Genomic DNA, 24,474 nt, shown 5'->3' on the forward strand with positions numbered 1-24,474 from the left:
TCACCCCCAGGACAAAAGCACACATCGGCACAATATCACTTTTTTTCTTTGACATGTAAGCTATACGTATGCCAAATTTCATGTCAATCCAAGCGGTTCTTTAAAATTTAGAGCAAAAACCGTGAAAGAATGGACTATATGTTTATCAATTTTTTTATGGTACATCTTAGTTTGTGAGGTTTTCCAAATTCTATTTTGGGTATGGTCTATGTGGTCTTGGTCTTACCTTTTCTGACTTTATAAACCTCTGAAGAAATTTCAATGTAATTTCTAAGAAACTGGATAAAGAGGAATGTGATAATATAATATGTAGAAAAAGTTTCTACTTAGATTTGTATGGGGCAGTAAGAGAGATTAGTAGGAAGTAACATTGTACAAGGGGGAACTTAGGACAATGGGAGATTGGCTTCCTGTAGATTCACAATTCCATCGTGCAAGCTAGTCATTATGGTAGGGGAGCAAAGTATGCTAAATGTGCAGTCACTCGAGCGCTTTGGAGACCTATTGGCTTGTGAAGAGTAGGCCCTAAAACCAAAAAAAGTTAAGTAACGTTTTCCATTTTAGTGGACGCTTGCCATTTTTTAATTTAATTTTCCATTTCCAACAATCGTTTTTCCGATTACTTACTTATTTTTTCGTAAGGAATCCAAATCTGCAATAAAAAATGGGGGCTCCTATATAAGATTTTAAAGTAACCCCCCACCCCACCTCCGTGGTGGGTCGTGTTTGGTGCCATTCGATAGATTTTTTAAAAATACTAAATAAGTGTATTTTACAGTTTTTAGATCTGATGTTCAGTTCGCGAAATATCGCGGGATTCGTATTTAAAATGTTAAATTTACTCCCCCCCCTCTCCGTGGGAAGTCATGTTTGGTATCATTCGATAGATTTTTTAAAAATATTGAGCACGTATTTTTTAGTTTTTCGATCTGTCATTTACTTCGAGAAATATTCGCTTTTTTCTTGTGAAACTTTGGGACTCGCCCATTTCCTTACGCCCGGCTCAAATCGTCAGATTTTTGAAATGTACACTCTTTTGCATGTACTTAACTTACCTTATCTTAATCTGACAATTTCGAGTTTTTTTAAGGATAGATTTTTTTTTCGGGCCACCCTTAACGAACTCCCCTGTGTTAAGAGCCAATATATGGTAGAGGTACATATGCAGGGTACCAGGTTTCTCCCCGTATGATAATCTGACGCGCTCGAGTAACTGCAAAAATCCCCGCTTGGGCTCCCCTACCATTATCACCTAAGACCCAAACATCAATCAGGCCAAGGGAATCTATGATAAAGTAAAATCAAAAGCTCTCATTCCTTGAAGAAGGTGGAATTGCCTAAGCAGCAATCTTCCAACTCTAATAAATTCAATTAATAGATTTGAAATTGTATAAACCTATTCATGTTTAAAGAGTTGTAAGTATCCAAGTTAAAAAAAATGGTTAGAATATTAGATAAAAATCTGAAATTTACATTTACCAGTGTACCATTTTCACATTTGCTGAAATATAAATTTTTTGCTACCTGAATGTTATTTTTTAACTTTTTCTTCTTCTTCACGTGCCATATCAGTACCCATCAGTGCCCATCACCCCCTCATTGCCCATTGCTCATCAATTTCCCCTCACTATATGTTCCAGATAATACATTTTCCAGTGTTTAACAGTCTTTAGCAGTTCTCTTTATTTGTTGACCCTCCTTAGTACTTCTTCCTTAATTTTCTTGCCATTCAAGTTATCTGCAGCTAATTTTTCTTATTAATTTGAAACATTCACACTAAAATATGTATATTCCTATTCTTAACCTTTAACTACCCGCGCATCAAGTTATAACATAACTACACGCGTGGCGTACTTTATACGCCACAAGAAAATACACTTAAAAACAGCGGATTTTTTTTTGAAAAAATACTGTTAGTTGTTTGTTATAAACCTTATTTGACATCAGTGAATACTTGGAGTTCCTTCTCAGTAAGCCAATTGTGATTTATAACTGGAATCATGGAATAACTGGATTCCATGATTAATAAAATTACTAATAAAAAATTTTTTGAAATGTGATTTTTTACAGGAGAAATTTATTGTTTATAAAGAAAAATATATTTTGTGCCATTATGACTAAAAAACAATTGAAATATGTACTTATATTACGACTTATATTAATGTAATCGTGACGTATATTGTCTACCACCGGAAACAACAAATAATAAACTGTAAATTACGATCTTCCCAGAACGCCTATTATAACGAAACTAAAACCAAATTGCAAAGCACATTCCAGTGATAGGTTAGAGAGATAAACAAGGTCAAAAATTAAATTTTTAAACATATTTTCAGTAGAAATCTTATATCTGGCTTACAAAATACGCCAGCGCGTGTAGTTAAAGGTTAATTGAATTGTACATACACTGTAAAAAATTAAGTTTATAAACACATTTCAATGTATACTTCTTTACAGCATTGAACATCTCTACCCAGATACCTTAGATGCCTTTGCTTATAACATATTTAGTTACATACAACCAAAGATAGTGATGGTGACAACACCAAATGCAGATTTTAATGTACTGTTTGGTTGGGAGGACGAGAACAAAACATTTAGACATTATGATCATAAGTTTGAATGGACGAGGCAGCAATTTCAGGATTGGTGAGTATAAAATAAGTCATTTGTAAATAGGATTATACAATTTATTAAATGTATGGTGAAGTAAACTCACTTTTCTTTTCAAATTATCCATCTTTGGGCATTCATCAACCCTTAATGTTTTACTCTTTTCAGATTTCTTCGTCCCCCTGTAGTCCCCTATATTTTTAACTTGGTTAACTAAATTGGTTTTTACTTTGTCTACCCACCTCTTCCTTGGTTTTCCTACTGACGGACATCCCACCATAATTCTGCTAAGCATTCTACTAGGTTTTCTGTCATCCATTCTTATAAGGTGACCTGCCCAGCACAATCTTTGCATTTTTCATAATTTGCTATAGGGGTTCTTTGTAGTATTTGTATAACTCATGGTTGAACCTTATTCTCCATATACCATTGTAATAAATGGGTCTCAATATCCTCCTGAACATCTTTCTTTCAAAAGTATTAATAAATAAGGTTTATTGTCTTTTCTGTCATGATCCATGTTTGTACTCTCCATGTTGCTATTGGTTGTTCGCCTGGTGAGAACAATAGTGACCAAACTTCAAAATGAACATTTAGAGATAATCTTATTTAAAGTTTTGATGAAACTGCTAAACAGTATAACTGACTAATAGGTATCATAATAAATAATCATTTTGCAGATTTTTTCTAATAATATGCTTCTCGTCATTTAAACCAATTAGTAGAAGTAATTTTATTTGAAGAAAAGATAAACATTGTTATTATTTTTGATTTTTTTTTCTGCGTTACGCCATTATTGCATTATCGAGGATGTTTAATTTGATGTTTCGCCACCATACTTTACTACTACTATACTACAACAGTTTAGTTTCTGTTTTAAATAATTAAAAAATTTACTTTTTTATTGTACACACCAAACAGTTATTCGCAAAATAAAACTAAAGTACAATAGAAAAATAACAAAATAAGATCTTAAGTAATAATTCTTAACATTATGTCTAAACGATAAACATGATAAAAGATAAAAAGGAAGCAAAAGAACTATGAATAGTAAAATTAAATTCATCATTTCACTCACGTATGTTTCGTATTTCAAAATACTAAAGAAATTATTGTGGGTAGAAGGAATTGATTTATTTTGTAAGACTTCTTTTTAGCAATGAATATTGGTTCTCGATAGTGTGGAATTAAACAATACTGATCCAAAGTGGATAGTCCCTTTCTTGATTTGCTATTTCTAAGTACCTAAGAACGATTGAAACTGAGTTTCTCTATAAGAAGTTTTATAAAAAAACCACAAAAGCAAAAACAACCACACAAACAAAAGTGCTCATTCGCCACTATTGCACATTGCACTACTATCTTTAATAAGATATCTCATACTTCTAATACATGCACGCACGGCGTAATTACAGATTCGCCAGTGTTGATATAAAGTTTGGTGTGCTTTCGTCGTTAATGCATCAAAATATTTGACAAATTCACAATACCATAAAGGCGCCCTCTAGTAATAAGGAAATTAAATAATTGCTAGCCGATATTGCACATAAAAGAGGGCATATTTAGATGTCGGTTGATGGACTTAACTCAAAAACGTTGATTTTTGTGTTTCACCACTATTGTTCTCACTAGGCGGTATGATGGTTTTATATATTTTAAACTTTACTTCCCTATAGATGTCTTTGAAGCCAAACACCTGTGACAAAGAAGTATGCTTTGTTCGTATTATCCGTTCCCGTATTTCCTCCTCTTCGCTGCTGTTCTCAGTTATCTGTACACCCAGGTATGTGAGCTGTTTTACTTCTTCAATGTTAGCGTCGTCTACTGTCAAATTCCACAAGTTTCGGTATTTCCTTGATTGTACTAGGGCTTTCTTTTTACCTTCATTGACGGCTAGCCCTATTTCTTTCTCATTTCCTTCAAGCTCCATATAAAGTTCTGTGATGTCTCTTGTGGACCCATCAAGTTTACATCATCTCCCTGTTGTAGCCCTTTAGTTATCTGGAAGGGATCTGTCAATTTATTTTGAAAGAACTTGAACTGCATGTTTTTATTCTACATTTTTCAGGTCAAACAACATCATCCTTCGTTTCCCTGACTATACAATGTATTTTACCGATATAGGTGAAGGGCCTGCAGGGACCGAAGCCTTGGGAGCTTGTAGTCAAATGGCAACTTTCGTTAGAAAAGATTTGTGCAATGAAAGCTATATTTTACAAAAATACACAAAACTCTGCATCTGTGATAATGAATCTATGTGCCAAAAGAACACTGGAACTGGATCTGTGATGAGCTGTAAATGTACCTGTAGCTTATGTTCTCCGAGTTTTTCATGGGGAATTTGCACGTATGTAGTAAATTACTTATTTGGTGCATGTTGAATACTGGGTGTGGTAAAATTGAGACACTGTATGTGGGTGGTCCGATAAGTACTTAGCTGCTCTACCACTCTGCCACTATCGCATCGCAAGATAAATATACTGTAGGGTAATACATTCTTATAGATGGCCTATGACAAAATCTGAGCCGGATTGGACTCGTAGTAGTCTTAGGGCCGGTATTTCCAACCGCGCTTAAGCCAAAGCTTACTTTAAGCCTGAGCTTAAGCTTAGATGCCTGTATTTCCACTTCAATTTTAGGCTTAAGCATAGGATTAAACGAAATAATTTTAAGCTCGCACGGGAGTTGGCTTATACCGTGTGTGTAAGCGGGCGTGTCTAGGAATTTTAGAAAAATGAAAATAACCAATATTGGTCGGTGATTCGACCCTTGTTTTTGGAAGGGAAATTCCGCAGCGAAATGAAAGAGCGCTTGAGTGCTGTGTACGGTGACTCTTCTCTTTTGATGGAGACCGTCAGAAATTAAGATAAGAGAGTTGTCGGCTTGATGGGTACCGGGTTTGCGGTTTGCTCACTCCTAACAATAAGGCCACTTTAGAGCAATGTCTGAGGCTGTTTAAGCGCAATCCATATGAGTTTCTACGTAGATTCATAACTGTTAACGAAACATGGTTCCACTGGTACCCACCATGTGTGGAACAGTCCAGTGTGACCAAGGAACAGTCGATACAGCAGGCGTCACCCCGTGAACGTGCTCTGAAGAGGGCATAGACTGGCCAATCAGCCGGAAAGGTGATGGCCACAATTTTCTGGGATTCACAAAGTGTGATCTATACCAACTTCCTGAAAAGGGGCAAATCGGTCACAGAACTTTACTACACCGCAATTTTGGGCCGATTCGACGCCGAATTGCAGAAAACAGCCTCAATTGGGGAAGAGAAAAGTACTCTTTCATCATGACAACGCACTGGCTCGCACCTGCGCCTTCGGCCATGGCCAAAATGGTCTAATTGGGCTACAAACTGCTGTCCCATCCACCCTACTCTCCAGATCTTAACCTGTATGACTTATTTTTGTTTCCAAACTTAAAAAAGTCACTCACGGGGAAGAAATTTAAGTCGAATGAGGAGTTCATCGCCGCCATGGAAGCCTATTTTGCAGACCTCGAAAAAACGTTCAGAAACGTGCAGACTACGTTCAGAAATAAATCACCACTTTTCCAAAATTTTCATTTTTCTTTTGAAGGCTAAGTACTTATCGGACCGCCTTAGTATAACAAAATGTTAATTTATAAACTTTCCTTTCGTAGGTATTATAGTTTTTCGATACCAGCGACTGATAGTGATAGTTTTAAGGATCCCTCATATAATGTTTATTATAAGCTGTTAGACCAAATCGAATATCCTGTCGATCAAGATAGTCGAACCGAGGAAGAGAAAATTCTCGATGAATTTAGATATAGAATAAACATTTTAGGTCACATGAATGGAAGATTCTTTGTTGAAGAGAGAGATCGATCTGAAATACCGATAATTGAACTGTTGTATGGACCCGAAGGAACAAATATAACTGAAATTGAGCTATGGTGAGTATTTCATTATTCTTTGTTGCATCAACAGAATTCCTAAATTTATAAGCGTGTTCCAAGCATGATATTCATGGTGCGTTTGCTCGTTCTTTGTACACGTTTACATTATTGATGAATTATGTAAAAGTCAAACAAAAAAGGTTCCATGTAATTTTTCCCTTATTGCCATATTCTAAATTTGAAAAAAAAAAGAATGTGTGTGTACTTTGTACGTACGTAAGAAGTTATACTTCTATTATATTATGATTTCAGCGAAATAAAATACACAGTTTATTTTATTAAATATTAAACTGATAGTTACTTACCACTTTCCAAAAATCCAAAAATTAAAAAAAGAAAAAAAAAAGGACAGCAATTGCCCGCATTTGAACCCGGGACCTCTCGATCCTTAGTCGAATGCTGTACCAATGAGGCTACGAAGGCATTGTTTTGACTGTTTCTCGGACATTATGACAAACCACGATAACAAATAGTTGAAGTGAAGTTTTAAATAAAAATGTTTTAATATTACGTATTACCTTACTTCCGAGGATGACAAATCCAAAGACACAAAGATTATAATAAATATATTTATTAAAAACACTAATATATTTTTTCTACGCCTTTTTTGGACTGATAAATATAACTTGACTTAAAAGATTCAGCAACGAACAACGTAATGCGCAAAGAAAAAGAAAAATTCACTCCCTATCGCGCCTAAACAAGTATAACTTCAACAAATATTGGGAATAATCAGATTTTTTGACATGCCATTCCTATTACATGAGCATTTCATTGGCTACAATTAGTGACGAGTTTATATGACGTCTTTATTACAATTGGTGAGATTGGAAATTGTAACTGACGTCTGTCATACTATTGGAGATTAAATATAATGTCAAAATATTGTTTTCAAATTATAATGTAGGAAGACAAAATACAGATATATTGTTTTAATTCAATTTAATTAAAATATCCAACAATTTGAGTCAATCAAATCGAGAAACTAATGTAACAGAATTTAGTGTGTAGATAGTTTCATAGGACAATTTACATCTTAACTAACTTCACATCTATAAACAAAAATCTTACATAACCTATATAACAACGTGACCCTAACACTTATAGTACAGATACATCTTTGTTTCACACTCTTAAAGACAAACAGAAACAGTATAGCCATAGCCGATAGCTGCTGTGGTAAATAAATATATGTTTTTTATTTGGCAACAGCGGTTTCCTGCTAAATTTGACAGTAGCGGAAAAACTAATATAATTAGGAAAAATGTGTTGAATTTGTTTACCGTCAAGTTTGTATCAATAGGTTATACAGGGTGTCCCGAAAAGATTGGTGATAAATTATACCGCAGATTCTGGGGTCAAAAATAGGTTGATTTAACCGCACTTACCTATATACAATAGTGCACACAAAAAAAGATACAGCCCTTTGAAGTTACAAAATGAAAATCGATTTTTTTTCATATATCGAAAACTCTTAAAGATTTTTTATTGAAAATGGACATGTGGCATTCTTATGGCAGCAATATCTTAAAAAAAATAAAGTGAAATTTTCGGCAGCCCATAAAATTTTTATTGGGGGTTTTGTTCCCTTAAACCCCCCCAAACTTTTGTGTACGTTCCAATTAAATTTTTATTGTCTCACCATTAGTTAAACACAGTGTTTTTAAAACTTTTTTTACCTCTTAGTACTTTTTCGATAAGCCAGTTTTTATCGAGATATTTTGAATAATTGTAGAATCCACCATATATTTGTATATGGTTAAGTACATACCATTATTATAGACCTGTTAAAATCTGAAAATTTTATAATGTACATTTTTGGGTATATTTTGAAAAAGAAGCCACATCTCGATAAAAGGTGACATCAAAAAAAGACTAAGAGGCAAAAAAGTTTTAAAGACACCGTGTTTAACTAATGGTACCACAATAATAGTTTAATTGGAACGTACACAAACATTTGGGGGGTTTAAAGGAACAAAGCCCCCATAAAACTTATATTTAAATATATTAAAGAAGAAGCAGTATCTCGATAAAAACTCGCTTATAGAAAAAATACTAAGAGGCAAAAAAGTTTTAAAAACGTTGTGTTTAACTAATGGTACCACAATAATGAATTAATTGGAACGTACAAAAAAGTTTGGGGGGTTTAAGGGAACAAAACCCCCATAAAATTTTTATGGGGTGGACAAATCTCACTATAATTTTGTTTTAAGATGCTCCTCCCATGAGAATGATACATGTCTATTTTCAATAAAAAATCTCTGATAGCTTTCGATATACAGTCGAACCCGCTTATTGGAATAGCCTTCGTGCCAATCAAAAGTATTCCTATAACCGGAATATTCTAATAACCGATCATTGGTGGCTAGTAGAATCGTTTCGTGACCTCAAATTTCTATTCCTTAAACCAGGATATTCCTATAACCGGTATTCTAATAAGCGGGTTCGACTGTATTGAAAAAAATCGATTTTCATTTTGTAACTTCAAAGGGCTGTAACTTTTTTTATGAGCACATTTGTACTAAGGTAAGTTAGGTTCAATCGAAGTATTTTTGACTCCAGAATGTCTGATATAATTTATGACTAATCTTTTCGGGACCTGTATATCGCCGGTGCCTATGATTAATGCGCTTCCTAATACATTTCCAGTGAAAATAATAACTCTTTGATAAGTATTGGCGAATACAATTTTTTTATATGCGTGTCCGCGAAGATTACAACTCCCAAAATACTTATAACGAAAAGATGTAGTTCATTATAGATGCCGACGAAAACAATTATTTCCCTTTCTATTTCTGTTTCTACCGACGAAACAATTATTCCTGAGAACTTTTTACTAATTATAATTTTCGTGGACCCACAAACAGAAAGGATGTTTTTTGCCGATACTCCTCAAAAAATAAATTTTTTCGCTAACACTTTATTATAGGGATTATAATTTTCACAATCATATAATCGAAAATATTATTTTTCGCGGCGTTCATTGAAAGTTCTATTGTTCTTTTCATGATCATTTTTCAGTGCGTAACAAATGATAGGAAAAAGGGTAAGTCCGTGATAATGCACATTTATGACATTTATTCTAACATGACATTTTAGTTAAATCTGACAGTTGTCACATTGTATTTTCAATTTGGAATAAAAACAAATCAAATGTGTTTCTTTCATTTATAAAATGGTATTTTCTTTGATTTGTATAGTCTTAAAAATTATACAGATTATATTTGTAATATTATTATCTAATTAAAAAAAATTATTTTTTTATTATGGCGCCATCTATCGACAACTAGAATAATCACCGAACTAGAAATAATTACCAAAGTAATCACCGACGTGCCTTTTTTTCTGTCATATACAATTTAATACGTTAGAAAGAAATCGAAAAACGCACTGAAAGATGATCATGAGAAAAAGAATACTCTTAACGGCATTTTTCGGAGTTATACTTTTCGTAGGCGGCGGCGATATAACGTCTAATTGTTTGGCTTTTATACTCATATATCTTTTTTGTATTTATCAAGCCTTAAATCATGAAATTAAGGCCTTTGTCGATCCGTAATAGAAAACGTCAAATAAAGACAGCACTATGATGAAGGCCAAGGTGATTGATATGAAGTTAGAGTTTTTGCAATGTCAAAATGACAGCTTTTTGTTTATAATTATTTTAAGTTCATTTTAGAGCCTCGATATTATCATTTTTTCACAAATAATTTGTATATCGGTTAACCTTAGTGTTAATTTCTAATACACTTCCAACTTTCGTAACGGTATGGGCACAAAAGAAGCACTATTTGCTTTCAATGTTATTATTCAAAAATGCGTTGATAAAACAAGACCTTTACGTTTGTTTCATAGTCTACTATTACATGACAAAAAAACACATTTTCACATTTTAAATCGCTTATAACTTTAAAACTAGTAACTTTTGCGAAAAATGTCAAAAAACTTTTTTATTTAGAATGTTCCAAAAAATCTAGAAAAAAATATTTTTTTGAGGAAAATACGAGATTTTTGAAAATAGTGCGCGCCGCGCCTACAAAAAAACCGGATGGACACGCATAATTAACAATTAAAAAACTACGGTCTCAATTGAAGTTACACCCGATCACTCTTCGGAATCTTGAAAAGGAATGTTTAAACTTTAATCCAAGTTATTGGCACCTTTAAAAATACTAATTTAAATACATATGAGTTTTTAAGCCTCGAAAATGCGTATTTCCGCATTTTTTAGATTTTAAATCGCCTATAACTCGAAAACTGTCAATCTTTGAGAAAAATCACAAGATATCTTTCTTGTTTAGAATGACCCAAAACAACCTAAAAATATATTTTTTGGAGCAATAAAAGGTGATCTTATGTATTTGTTTAAATAAATTGTTTAAACAATTTCTGCCCAAAAATTCCGTCCGGCGCCCTTCAGATTTGTTTAAAGGGGACATTTTTTAATATGAATCCGCAGAGAAACCGAATTAGAAATGTTTTTCAAACGGGAGCGGTCTCACCACATGGAAGGATATGAAGATTCTGAAGTTGATGATTAAAAAAGTTTTTTTTTCTTTTTTGGCTTGGACTATGGTCATTCAGCCAGTCTCAATCAAAAGTAAATGTATTAAAGATATTGCCAATTAGTGAAACTTGGTTATTTATTATTACAATTTTTTACTTCTTATTTACCTACTCATTACAGCTAATGTACATACTATGTTAAAAAATATAAATATATTATACTACTTAATGTTTATCAAGAACACATAGTGTATACATTTTACAAATAAAAATATGAATATTAATATTAAAATAAATTCATTCTTTTTTGTATTTTATTTTAGTTTTTTTTGTTTTGTTTTTTGTTGTTTTTTTTTTGTCACTACGATAGGATGTCAACCCGGTTCAACCCCGCGGAGGTTTAAATCCTCTTAGTGATTTTTTCTTTAATTTTTTTTATTTATTTTTTTGTTTTATTAATTTTTTTTTATTTTTTTTGTTTCATGTTTTTATTATTTTTTTTTAATTTTTTTTTATTTTTTAATATTTTTTTTATTTTTTTATTTTTTTTAACATATTTTACAAATACCTATAACTAATTACAATAATATTTTTGACTGTTTGGTATCTTTCTTGTCGGATAGTAAAAAAAAAAAGATTAAAAAAGTTATTAACATTTATAAAATGCCGATATTTTTTACTTATTTTGCAATTTTCGAAGCAACCGATAAGGATATAATCATTTTAAGAACGCCATTTTGAAGGTTTTTATATGACTTATAAGTTTATTTTTCTCACATTTGTTTCGAAAGCTTAACTTTTTGCTGATAGACGAAAAAAACAAAAATATACCGTTTTTGACCTTACTAAATAACTGTCATTTGCTGACTGGGTCAGTGTCACAAACAGAGTATGTTTTGGTTATTTCCCTAGCCTATAATTGACAACGTGAAATTGAATTTATACAAAATAATCTGTCTCATACCTGTCAGTCTGAGTGTTCAAAATTTTTCGTGTTGAAACTAGTTCTTTTTTAGTACGTTATTAAAGAGTGACGGTTATGAAGTCCAGGATTGCATAGTCCAAGAAATAGGTGAATCCGAAAAATGTGTTATTTACACACCAATATTGATGGATAACTGTTCAACTTCTTCGGAATCTTTAGAACCAGAAGGCGATTTTCATACGTATATTCTACCTCCAGGATCAGATTCTGATTGGGATGAATCTATAAAGGAGGAAACCAACAACAAAGGTAATGTACATTTACACTGCGCGTCAGAGAAAACGGGGGCCCACAAAATTGGTCATTTTTGATGTCTCTACTTTCCTAAACCTGTTTTTTAATATGTTATAGCCTTATTCTTTAACAATATCGCTGTAATAATATTGTTGCTAAAAAGGTAAATTTTCAGTGTATACCGGGTGGACCAATGAAACTGAGTTTTTTTTTTCAAAGTTCGCAATACTTTGTGGAATATTCTAACAATTATAAAATACTGAAATTAAAACCCAACTATAGCCTCAGGTTTTCTTAACATTCTGTTTTTTTCATTCATTCGGTTATGTTGGATAATAAAAAAGTTAGGTACTTTAACAACTAGCCATGATCTTCATCAGTACAGGGTGCTTCTAAATAAGTGCGACAAAATTTAAGGGGTAATTCTGCATGAAAAAATAATGACCGTTTGCTGTATAAACATATGTCCGCAAATGCTTTGTTTCCGAGATACGGGATGTTGAATTTTTTCTTACAAACTGACGATTTATTTATGGCTCTAAAACCGCAAATAAAATTTGGTAGGTTTTAAGAGGAAGTTATTGCGCATTTTTTTACATACAATTATGAATTTTTTATTCACCATTGGCGTGCCATTGGTATGCACGCCAATAATGAATCTATTCTCTATGAATTCTTAATTGTATGTAAAAAAATGCGGAATAACTACCTCTTAAAAGGTACCAAATTTCATTTGCATATCTCAACCGGTTTCAGAGCAATACATAAATAGTCAGTTTGTCAGAAAAAATTCAACATCCCGTACCTCGGAAATTAGGCATTTAATTTGCGGACATATGTTTATAAAGCAAACGGTCATTATTTTTTATGCAGAATTACTCCTTAAATTTTGTGGTACTTATTTAGAAACACCCTGTACTGATGAAGATCATGGCAGTTGTTAAAGTACCTAACTTTTTTATTATCCAACATAAGCGAATGAATCAAAAAACAAAATGTTGAGAAAATCTGAGGCTATATTTGGGTTTTAATTTCAGTATTTTATAATTGTTAGAATATTCCACAGGGTGTTGCGAACTTTGAGAAAAAAACACAGTTTGATTGGTCTACCCGGTATACAATGAAAATTTACCTGTTTAGCAACAATATTATTACAGCGATATTGTTATAAAGTATAAGGCTATAACATATTAAAAAAATCACTGAAATCGGACAACAGGTTTAGGAAATTAGAGACATCAAAAATGACCAATATTGTGCGCCGCCCGTTTTCTCTGACGCGCCGTGTATTATTATGCTTACGCTTTTTGAACATTATGTTTTTTGATTTTCGCATATCTTTAAAAACAAAGAAAATAGACGGTTTTATTCTTTAAAATGTATTATAACTGAAACAATACTAAATTATTAATATAAAATATCAACAATTAACAAAACTTTAAATAACTAATACCGTGTGTTTCCCCGCTACATCTAATAATAACTTCGTCTAATCGCCTAGACATGTTAGATATTAAACGGGATATTTTATTTTGGTCTATGTAGTTCCAGATATCAATAACCATAGTTTTTATATCTTGCAGGGGAACAGGAAGGGGCTGAAAAAGTCTTAATTATCTACCACCAATATCCCATAAGTATTCAATAGGATTCATGTCGGGGCTGTGAGGGGCCAATTCAATGTCTGAATATTTACCTTACGCAAATTTCAGTAACAATTTGTTTTATAATGTATTAAGATGAAGTTAGTTCCTATATAAGGTGCGAAAGGAACAACATGTTCAGACAAAATTTTTGTAATGTATCTTTCGCAATTTAAAGAACCTACTAGAAGTTACTCTCTTTTTTAATAGTACCATCCAGGTGACTCACGTCGGTTTAATTCAGTCCTCTTACAAAGTCTCACCTGATGAAAGCTAAACCTTGAAACACGTGTAGGATAATAGTGAGAGCCCTAAATTGAATCGAAACGCAATCTCCTATATTTATTTAGTTGTTTAATTCTTTTTCGATATATTTTAAAATAAGTTAATTTCTTTACAGATACCTCATTCGTGTATGATTTATAATTTTTACCTCCTACATCAACAGTGTTTAAAGAAAACAACAACATTCTAGTCTTTATGTCGAGTTTCTTTTAATATAACGGCTTTCACCATGTTATTGAGTAATTATTGTCCGAGGTTTTTTGTTATACAATAGAATCAAATGTTTAAAATATATAAAAAAACGCAAAAATTATTGAATAACTTTTTGTTCATCTATCAAAAAATTTTGCACTTTTTTGTTAAAATAAAATAAGTACAGTTCATCAAATGTAAGAAACCGACTTTTGAGTAATTATTTTTTAAACATGTACTTAAAATGCGCAATTTTTAGTGAACTTTGCCGAAAAAGTAGAAAAAAGACCAAAAGAATGAGTTCTTACATTTGATAAATCGTTTATAATCTTTGTTGTAAGTCTTTTTTCTTTTTATCTTTTGCTTTTGTTATGAATATACAGGGTGGGCCAATGAAAACAGTCCACCTAGATATTTGGCAATATTTATTAGATTTTAAGGAAATAAGGAAAGAGGTCGATTTTTGTTCTGAGGGGGACACATTTTTAGGATACATACATCTGTCATTTGTCAACCACGTCCCTTCCACTTCCCCAACCCCTTGTTTTTAAATAGGGACTATATCATTAGAAAGGCATTTATATGGAGTATTCAGACATAACGATTGTCCACGATTTTTGTTTCGATATTTGCACCGTCTGCGTCTTTGTAAAAAAATCTTAATTCATTTAAAGTACAATACCTCCTAAAAATGAAACGTAACGCCTATGCTTTGCTAATATGCCATTTTTTCTGTTGAATGACAAATGCCATGACATAAATGACGTATTAGCAAACCATAGACGTTGCGTTTCATTTTTAAAAGGTGTTGTACTTTAAATTTATTAAGAATTTTTTTCAAAGACGGTTCAAACTACGAAAAAAATCGTGGACAATCGTTATGTCTGAATACTACATCGAAATGCCTTTCTAATGATGTGCCGCACATGGTATATTCCCTATCTAAAAAAGGGGTTGGAGAAGTGAAAGAGAAAGGGTTGACAAATGACCGATGTATGTATCGTAAAAATGTGTCCCCCATAGAACAAAAATCGACCTGTTTCCTCATTTCCTTAAAATCTTATAAATACTGCCAAATATCGAGGAGGACTGTTTTCATTGGCCCACCCTGTATGATGGAAATTAACTACAATAGTTCTAAGATTGGAACTATCTCCGTTGTATTATTATAATTGAGTTTTCTTTGCATAACATTTATGTGCAATGGTTGATAAATTCTATGTTTATTCTGGAATTCTTATTATTTTGCTTAAAAGACGAAATGTTATGGATTAATAATTTCTTATCACATTTTTAAAGTAATTCTCGTTTTGAAATAGTTTTCATAATTTTTTGTTTTTTACATGAAAACTTTTACCTTAATGTAATTTTCTGCATAATTACCGTTACAGGTATATATAAGACTATATTATACAATTTGAATCTCTTAGGCCCAGTTTTTCAGTAACAGGTTAAAATTTTGGTTAGCTAACCTAGTTTAAATTTTAACCAATATTTTAACCCTCCTAGCGTTTTTCAGTGGTTTAAACCAAGTTAAGAAGATCTCGGTTAGCTAACCACTTTTTTCTTCTGTTGGCAGCAGTAACTGTAGTTGCGCATGTGCAATTCGAGAAATAATGATCAATTTGACAGAAAAATAAATAAAAAACAATTTCATAACCAAATTTATAAAAATGATTAATTCAATATCAAGTTCAGAATCTTTATGACGTCCATAACGTCCACCTCGGTTTCATAACAGAAGATACCATTACAATTACTGGGACGATTTAGACTTTTTTTGCCGATTTCGTTTGTCAAAGACCACGGTCACCCACGGTGTTGTCACTATTGGAACAGATTGACCAGGAAATAACGAAATATGAAGTCAAACTGTTAAATAAAAAGACAAATATATAATTATTATCTGTTTAAAATATTTAGGAATCATATCCATTAAATCATGTTACTGTAGGTGTAAACATAGGTACCTGTTACAGTTGTAATATATTTAAATATATTTCCTTATAATCCCTTCCTATATAATAACGATAATAATACATAATAATTTCTTTATAATAATAAGGAGGTATTTTAGAATACTTCCCGCAATAAAAACAAAATAAAAAATAACATAACCCAACTAATCTCTTCTGTCAGGCAATGGACCATTCCAGGGTGAAGTCATTTGACAGCGACTGGAGGGCAAAGATCTTGTAAACAAAGTAGGTTAAGTGTAGAAAACCATTGTTTAATTTAAGAATATGATTAAAATACCAGCGTTTTGTTCAGTTGTAAAGTGTTCCAGTAAAAGTAAAAAAAATAAAGTGAGCTTTTTTTATAATACCAGCCGCATTTAAAGACCGAGATGTTTTAAATCACAATGCACTGTAAACAGAACGACGATTTGGGTCAAGAAAACTGATTTTCTGATTATACCGGGTTTTTGCATCCCCTATGAGGGTGTCCTATATCTAATATTTGAAATTTTTGTAGTTACAACCACAGATTTCTTATAATACAACGAGAAAATAGCAAAAATAACACCGAAAACACAATGTTTGCCCCTCAGCGACGCTGTCAAAGTCACGTGACCTGGAATGGTCAATACTCAAAATAAACATAATTTTACCCTGATGCATTCACTGCGCCCATGCGCAAGCGTTAACCACAAAATTCGGAGTTAAACCATCTAACGAGGATCGGTTAAAATCTTGGTTAACTTAAACGGGTTTAAGCTCTAACCTAGTACTGAAAAACTGATTAACCATGAATATTTCGGTGACCGAAAAATAAATAGGTTAACCTAGCACTGAAAAACCGGCCCATACTCATAGAAGTCTGTCACTTGTATACAATTTGAATCTCATACTTATAGAATTCTCTTGTCATGACTGAAAATTGCCGTTTTCGTTCTTTCTGTCGCCTATTTTTAAAATTTTGAGTCCATTTACGTGGGCTGTTGGCATAGATACTATTCAACCTTCTTCTTCTTCTTCTCGTAGCACTACAGCCCGGGGTGGGTCTTAGCTGACTGTACAACTCGCTTAATCTTTCAAAAAGAAGATTCTTAATCACCGAAACCATTTAACAGTTCTTAAAAACTGTGGTCAAATAATATTGCTGTTTCAGTCTATTTTCAGAACGAAAATTACTTTAAAAACATGTCTCGCTTTATGTTTTATGTTTACTTTGTTATTGTCAGTATTATCAGTATTTTTTGTTTGTTACTATCTTGCCTTATATCTCTTTTTATGTAGCTTGTAAAGTTTATTAGAAATTACCTCATAGACTATTGTTGATAAATATACACTGCGTTTCACGGAATACGGGCCAACCAGAAAATTTGGAAATGTTGATCCGATTTAATCGAGTGGCCAACGTTTTTTTTTGGAGGGTCCCTCAACTCTTCATAAAACTAGCAAACATTGTGGAATTTATAATTGAATGAAAAAGTGTCACCTACAGTTCCATTATTATACATATATCCATTATATATCCATTATATATCCATTATTACATAGAAATTGGGACTAGGATCATTAAGACCCATTGAACAAAATCTTTATACAGTTCTTTATACAGTGAGCAAGTAAAGGTTGGAATAAATTCATTTTCTCGAGAATGGACGATTTTGGAAAAAAATAGCGAAACAGGTCAATTTTTATTTTTAAATTGCGACTTTTTGGCATATATATTATACTATTGGCATCACCCATCTGGGCGTGATGACGTCATCGATGATTTTTTTAAATGGGAATAGGGGTCTTGTGATAGCTCATTTGAAAGGTAATTCAATTATCTATTCAGTAATATAACCATTAACATAATTATTTATATGGGGTGTCAAAAAAAAAATTGGATAAAATTTACTGACATAAAAAGAAGAATGCAAGTAATTTATTTAATTCAAAATACATTTTACTGCTCTCACAAAACAAAAAAAAATGTTGATTTAAAAGATAATCATTGCTTTTCGCTGAAATTAAATGTTCAAACTGTCAAAAGGAAGGTGGGTGGCTGCTTTAATATTGAGTTTAACCAAAAAACAATATTTATTTGTCAAATAAACATTATTTCCTCTTTTCTGATAGGAGTAAAATGTATTTTGAGTTAAATAAATTACAGACATTCTTCTTTTTATGTCAATAAATTTAATTAAAAAAAATTTTTTTTGGGCTCCCTGTATAAGTAATTATATTAATGTTTATATTACTGAATAGAGAATTGAATTACCTTTCAAATGAGCTACCACACGACCCCTATTCTCATTTAAAAAAATCGTAGATGACATCATCACGTCCAGATGGGTGATGTCACTAGTATAATATATATGCCAAAAAGTCGCAATTTAAAAATAAAAATTGACCTGTTTCAGGATTTTTTGCCAAAATTGTCCATTCTCGAGAAAATGAATTTATTCCAACATTTACGTGCTCACTGTATATTTCTACTAAAACTCGTACGAAACAAAGAAAACAATTGTTTTTTTTTAAATTGGCATGTATTTTTCGTGAAAAAAATCGAAATTTAAAATTAATAAAAAATATACAGGTTTTTATTAATACCTCAGTCGTATCTGACATATCGGACTCACTATTTGGGTCACCTGGTAGGTAACAGCAGTTGAATATTTCACGACAAAATGATACTGCTTTGATCATTCTCTGTACACGTTTCTTTCGGCTTAAAATTGTTAATAGTGGGACAGAAGTTTTACTGTACGCATATTAGCCCGATCAAAGAACAGTCGATCCCAAAAAAAAATGTTTAGAATTCTACATTCCCTCCATTTTACAAAAATGGAGGGGAATACCCCCCTCTCGAAGATGAAAAAAAATACATTCAAAATTAGACCGGAATTGGATAAAATGACTAATTCTAAACAACTTCTCTTCGGTTTTTCGGAGATAACTCAGAAAGTAAGTATTTTAGCGAAAAGAATATTCTTAGCAAAAATATAGCCCATAAAAAATTGAAAAAAAAAAAAATGGTGTATACATGAGGTCTGTAGACCCAGTAGAAGCAGAGTTGCAGCTAATGAAAAGTAGGTTCTTCTTCGTCAAATTCCAAATCGAATATTTCAATGTGAAATAACACAAAAACGGAGCACTTTTAGGGGAAAATTCATTTTAACTTTTTTAAAGTGTTCAAAAAAAGGTTTATTTTTGTTTAAAAAAAAACTTGTAATATTAAAAGTAAGTGAATTACGCTCAAAATATTGTTGGTCCCTTTCATTTTTTTGGTAAAAAAAAATCGCGAAAATCGCCCCCTAATTAGCATCACATATAAATTTTAACATAACCACTTCACAAGTTACTTTGTCTATATATTATTTATATGATCTGTAATTTCATCGGTTCAAAGTGCTTCGTTTTGAAAAAGCTGTAGTTAAAATGGCTTGAACTAGTAACTAATCACGAGTTTAGGCAAATTTTGAACAGCCATAGCATAACCAATTTTTGTCTAACAAGAAAACAAAAAATCAAAAACATTCAGAAAAGCAAAACGTTCATTTTATTACTCTTTAAGATTTTTGGTATTCCTAATTGTGTTTAAGTTAATTCCATAAACAATTACGATTTTTTTCAAAATAAAAAAAAAAGTTTTATTTTAAACCCAATTTTTTTTCAAAACTGAGCACTTTGAACCAATGAAACTTATAGATAATATAAACAATACATAAGTAAAGTAACTTATAAAGCGGTAACGATGAGCGTAACTCACTTACTTTTAATGTTAGAAGTTTTTTTAAAAAACAAAAATAAACCTTTTTTTAAACACTTTTAAAAAGTTGTAATGAATTTTCCCCGAAAAGTGCTCCGTTTTTTTTTTGGTTATTTCACATTGAAATATTCGATTTATAATTTAGTTGAAAGACTGATTTATAATTTGACGAAGAAGAACCTACATTTCATTAGATGCAACTCTGCTTCTACTGGGTCTGCAGACCTCACGCATACACCATTTTTTAAATTTTTTATAAGCTATATTTTTACTAAGAATATTTTTTTCGCTAGAATACTTACTTTTTGAGTTATCTGCGAAAACCGTCCAAAAATATGTTTTTTTTTTTGTTAAAAATGAACATATTCACTCGCAAATAACTCAAAAAGTATCGACTCAGTGAAAAAACTCTATAGAACAAAAGTTGCTTAGAATTAGTCATTTTATCCAATTCCGGACTTATTTTGAACATATGTTTCTTAACCCCCGAGAAAAAAATTTTTACCCTGTATTACTCTCTTTCATTACCGTTTTAGAATGTCGAAATCTTTGTTTTAAACTGATTAAATATCAGATGTGTCATTATAACAGGTCAATAAGTGAATTTCCAAATATTTTAGTTTTTCACCTAGATTAGGCAAATATTGTAGCTCCATTTGGTCGTAAAGATATTTACGGATCACTATTTTTACGCCAGAGGCACCAGAATGCAGCTAAAACAAAACAAAAATCATAACTTATAGTCTAAGAGCTGGGAGCGGATTTTGTGCGTGATAAGTAATATGGAAAAACTATACGGGGATATGTTGAATTAGTTGTGTACATGACTTTCACCAACGGCCGGAAACCAGAGTTGGGGCCGAGGGTAGTTATAAGGGTCAAAGTCGCGGTTTTTATTATTTTTTTTATGACGCTCATGATCGAGATAGTTCACCAAAATTTGGGAATAAGTAGGTCATGACGTACCTAAGTAAAATCTCTAGGGGCTCAACGCTGCGCGGCCGACAAAGGGGTGGGGGTAGGGGTGAATATAAAAAATATAAGGGGTTTTTTGCGACGTTCTTGATTGAGATAGTGCATCAAAATTTGGGTATAAGTAGACCATGACATAAATAATTAAAATCCCCAGAGCCGGAAACCAGAGTGGCGGACGAGGGTAGTTATAAGGGGTAAAACTCGCGGTTTTTATTATTTTTTTTTTGTGGCGCTCATGATGGAGATAGTGCACCAAAATTTGGGAGTAAGTAGGTTATGACGTAACTAAGTAAAATCTTCAGGGGCGGAACGCTGCTTGGGGTACAAAGGGGTGGTAGGCAGGGGTGAGTATAAAAATATATGGGGTTTTTTTTTGCCGTCCATGATCGAGATAGTGCACCAAAATTTGGGAATATATAGATCATGACATTACTAAGTAAAATCTCCAGGGGCGGAACGCCGCGTGGGGTCAAATGTTGTGCCAGGTCACAAAAAAAATAATAAACACTGCGACTTTGACCCCTTAAAACTACCCTCATCCCCAACTCTGGTTTCCGGCTCTGGGGATTTTACTTAGCTAAGTCATGGTCTACTTATTCCCAAATTTTGGTGCACTATCTCAATCTAGCACGTCGCAGAAAACCCCTTATATTTTTTATATTCATACCTACCCCCAACCCTTTATCGGCCGCGCAGCGTTCCACCCCTGGAGATTGTACTTAGCTACCTCATGACCTACTTATTCCCAAATTTTGGTGCACTATCTCGATCATGAGCGTCACAAAAAAAATAATAAAATCGGCGGTTCTGACCCCTTATAACTACCCTCATGCCCAACTCTGGTTTCCGGCTCTGAGGATTTTACTTAGTTATGTCATGGTCTACTTATTCCCAAATTTTGGTGCACTATCTCGATCATGAGCGTCATAAAAAAAATAATAAAATCCGCGACTTTGACCCCTTATAACTACCCTCGGCCCCAACTCTGGTTTCCGGCCGTTGGTGAAAGTCATGTGCACAACTAATTCAACATATCCCCGTATAGTTTTTCCATATTACTTATCACGCACAAAATCCGCTTCTATCTCTCCGACTATTATTATAATTAAAACAATTACGTACTTCTATTTTTGTGACGTCATCATATACATATAGCAAAATTAACAAAAACCCCTATATTTCGGGCATCCGCAGCTAAATTATAATATGCCATTAATTAGCCAAATATATGCAGTATGCTATAAAATAAATACTATTGCTCGATCGGAGGCGATAATATAATAGGTCTGGATCCCGCATAAGAAAAGAAAGTTGATTAATAGCAAGCTGAAAATTTATTAATGGCTTAACAGTGTCTAGTCGGACAAACTTTGATATATGGGAACACTGAAAGTTTTAATGGTGGAACAGGTTAAAAATTTGGAACGTCAGACTACGAAAACGTCAGATGTATTTTGTCGGACAGAACTTCCAATTGATTTGTTGCCCTTTCATTAAACTCTCGTGCAAAAATCAAACTGGTGTTTATCACCAACTGGGTATTTGAATGAGTGGAACACGAAGAACATGTCAAATGACAGGAATCATGTTGGTTAGAAATAGCAGTCTGATTTTTGCATGAGAGTTTAATGAAAGGGTAACAAATAAATTGGAAGTTCTGTCCGACGAAATACAGCTGACGTTTTCGTAGTCTGACGTTCCAAATTTTTAACCTGTTCCACAATTAAATCTTCCCCAGTTCCAATATTCCCATATATCAAAGTGTGTCGAGACTAGACACCCTTAACCCCTTCGTGCCGGACCGTCATTCGGCAAGTCGGCTCCTATATACGGATTCGACCGTTTACCGAGTGGCTTCGCGCGGTCGGTTAAAATACAGTATCACACTACAACTAATTAAAGTTAATGTAATAATAACACTAATTTTAGAAATAAAACTATTTTTATTAAATTTATTATTCTACATAGTATGTGAGTTAAATTAAATTTTATCCATAAAATACCATTTTAAACAAAAATTAGTAAAAAAGATAAACAAGATAATTCGGATGGAATTCCCTAGATTATTTTGTGCTTGATATCGTCCCAGTCTCCTAATCTGGGAAATCTATCTATCAGCGAGGTTCCTACAGCCTCTGCCGCTTCTCGCATTTCGACCGCCATCGTTTTCTGTCCATCCATTCGTCTTCTTTGATGGCTCTATCTTTCATGATGTGCCGTACATTTTCTTCCCAGGCAACTGAAGGTCTTACCCTTCTTCTTCTTTGGTGTGGTATGTAATTTAAAGCTTTCTTTGGCCATCTATCTTCATTCATTCGTTTCACGTGACCATACCACACTAGTTGTCTAGTTTCAATTTTATCTACACTGGAATATACAGTATGTGTCCTCCTTCTAATATCTTCATTCCTGATGTGATCTTTTTTAGATATACCACACGCTCTCCTTAGATAATCCATTTCTACTACTTCTACTCTTTTCCTATCTTTTTTTGTCATCTGCCAAACTTCTGCCCCATAAGTCATAATAGGCTCTACCAAGGTACGATAGATTGTCAATTTCGTTTCTTGCCTTATATCTTTAGACCACAGTAGAGAGCTCAGAATGTTTACCGCTTTTTTGCCCTGCTGCGTTCTCTTTTCGATGTCTCTTTTGGTAGTGCCTTCTTTAGATATTATAGATCCGAGATATTTATATTCATTACATCTTTTCGTGGTTCTAATTTCTAACTCTGGATCTTCTTCATCATCCCCTATTTTAAGATACTCTGTCTTTGACATATTCATATTGAGGCCCCATTTTTCATATTCTTTCTTTAGTTTTCTAAACATCTAATCTGGGAAATTCCATCCGAATTATCTTGCAAGAGATAGTACATGGGCTAGTGTACATCGGCACTAGTTACTTAAAACAGGGTTAAAGATGTAAATGGCGCCGGAACTATCCGAAAGGATCTCCCCGGCAAAAACGCCATACGATATTATTATTATATTATAGTAAGGTAAGTTGCAAACAGCAGCACAGTACCTTCACCTCCCACACAATCCCCTCAGTCAAACGTCCAAACAACCTTATTACCAATCAAATTAACTAAATCTAATCTCCTTCTGGACATCACCCATTTTTGGGCGTGGTTTCCCCACTTTTAGATTTGAATAAGGTAATTCGAACGGAACAAAAATACCTGAAATATGATGAAGATGGTGTCACCGCCCTATGGCGAACGAAAACTCATGATGCACCCGTGTGCATCACCGTACTGAGCGAACAGTCAAGCATGATGCACACGGGTGCATCACCGTACCGAAGTGGTTAAGCTATTAAGAAATTCTCAGCTTGCTTTTGATTTTCTAAAAATAATATAAAATAACAGTAACATAAACATAAAATAAAAAATAACAATAATAA

The 24,474-nt window shown here is 32.9% G+C and overlaps 2 protein-coding genes across 3 annotated transcripts in view; one reads left to right on the forward strand and one right to left on the reverse strand.

Annotated features, from left to right (window-relative positions):
• Positions 1-24,027, reverse strand: part of LOC126884837 (uncharacterized) — a 332,062-nt gene extending 308,035 nt beyond the window's left edge. The window contains exon 1 of the mRNA XM_050651114.1: positions 23,943-24,027. The gene's annotated coding sequence lies outside the window, so the exon portion shown is untranslated. The remainder of the gene's footprint in view (positions 1-23,942) is intronic.
• The window catches only part of LOC114339827 (uncharacterized), a 99,005-nt gene that overhangs the window by 12,557 nt on the left and 61,974 nt on the right, over positions 1-24,474 (forward strand). For both annotated transcript variants that reach the window (XM_050651089.1, XM_050651090.1), the window contains exons 2-5: positions 2,458-2,649; positions 4,682-4,960; positions 6,262-6,537; positions 12,063-12,280. In XM_050651089.1, the coding sequence (XP_050507046.1) occupies positions 2,458-2,649; positions 4,682-4,960; positions 6,262-6,537; positions 12,063-12,280 (965 nt within the window). The remainder of the gene's footprint in view (positions 1-2,457; positions 2,650-4,681; positions 4,961-6,261; positions 6,538-12,062; positions 12,281-24,474) is intronic.

The sequence above is a fragment of the Diabrotica virgifera genome, chromosome 5, assembly GCF_917563875.1.
Source record: "Diabrotica virgifera virgifera chromosome 5, PGI_DIABVI_V3a".
Taxonomy (NCBI): domain Eukaryota; kingdom Metazoa; phylum Arthropoda; class Insecta; order Coleoptera; family Chrysomelidae; genus Diabrotica; species Diabrotica virgifera.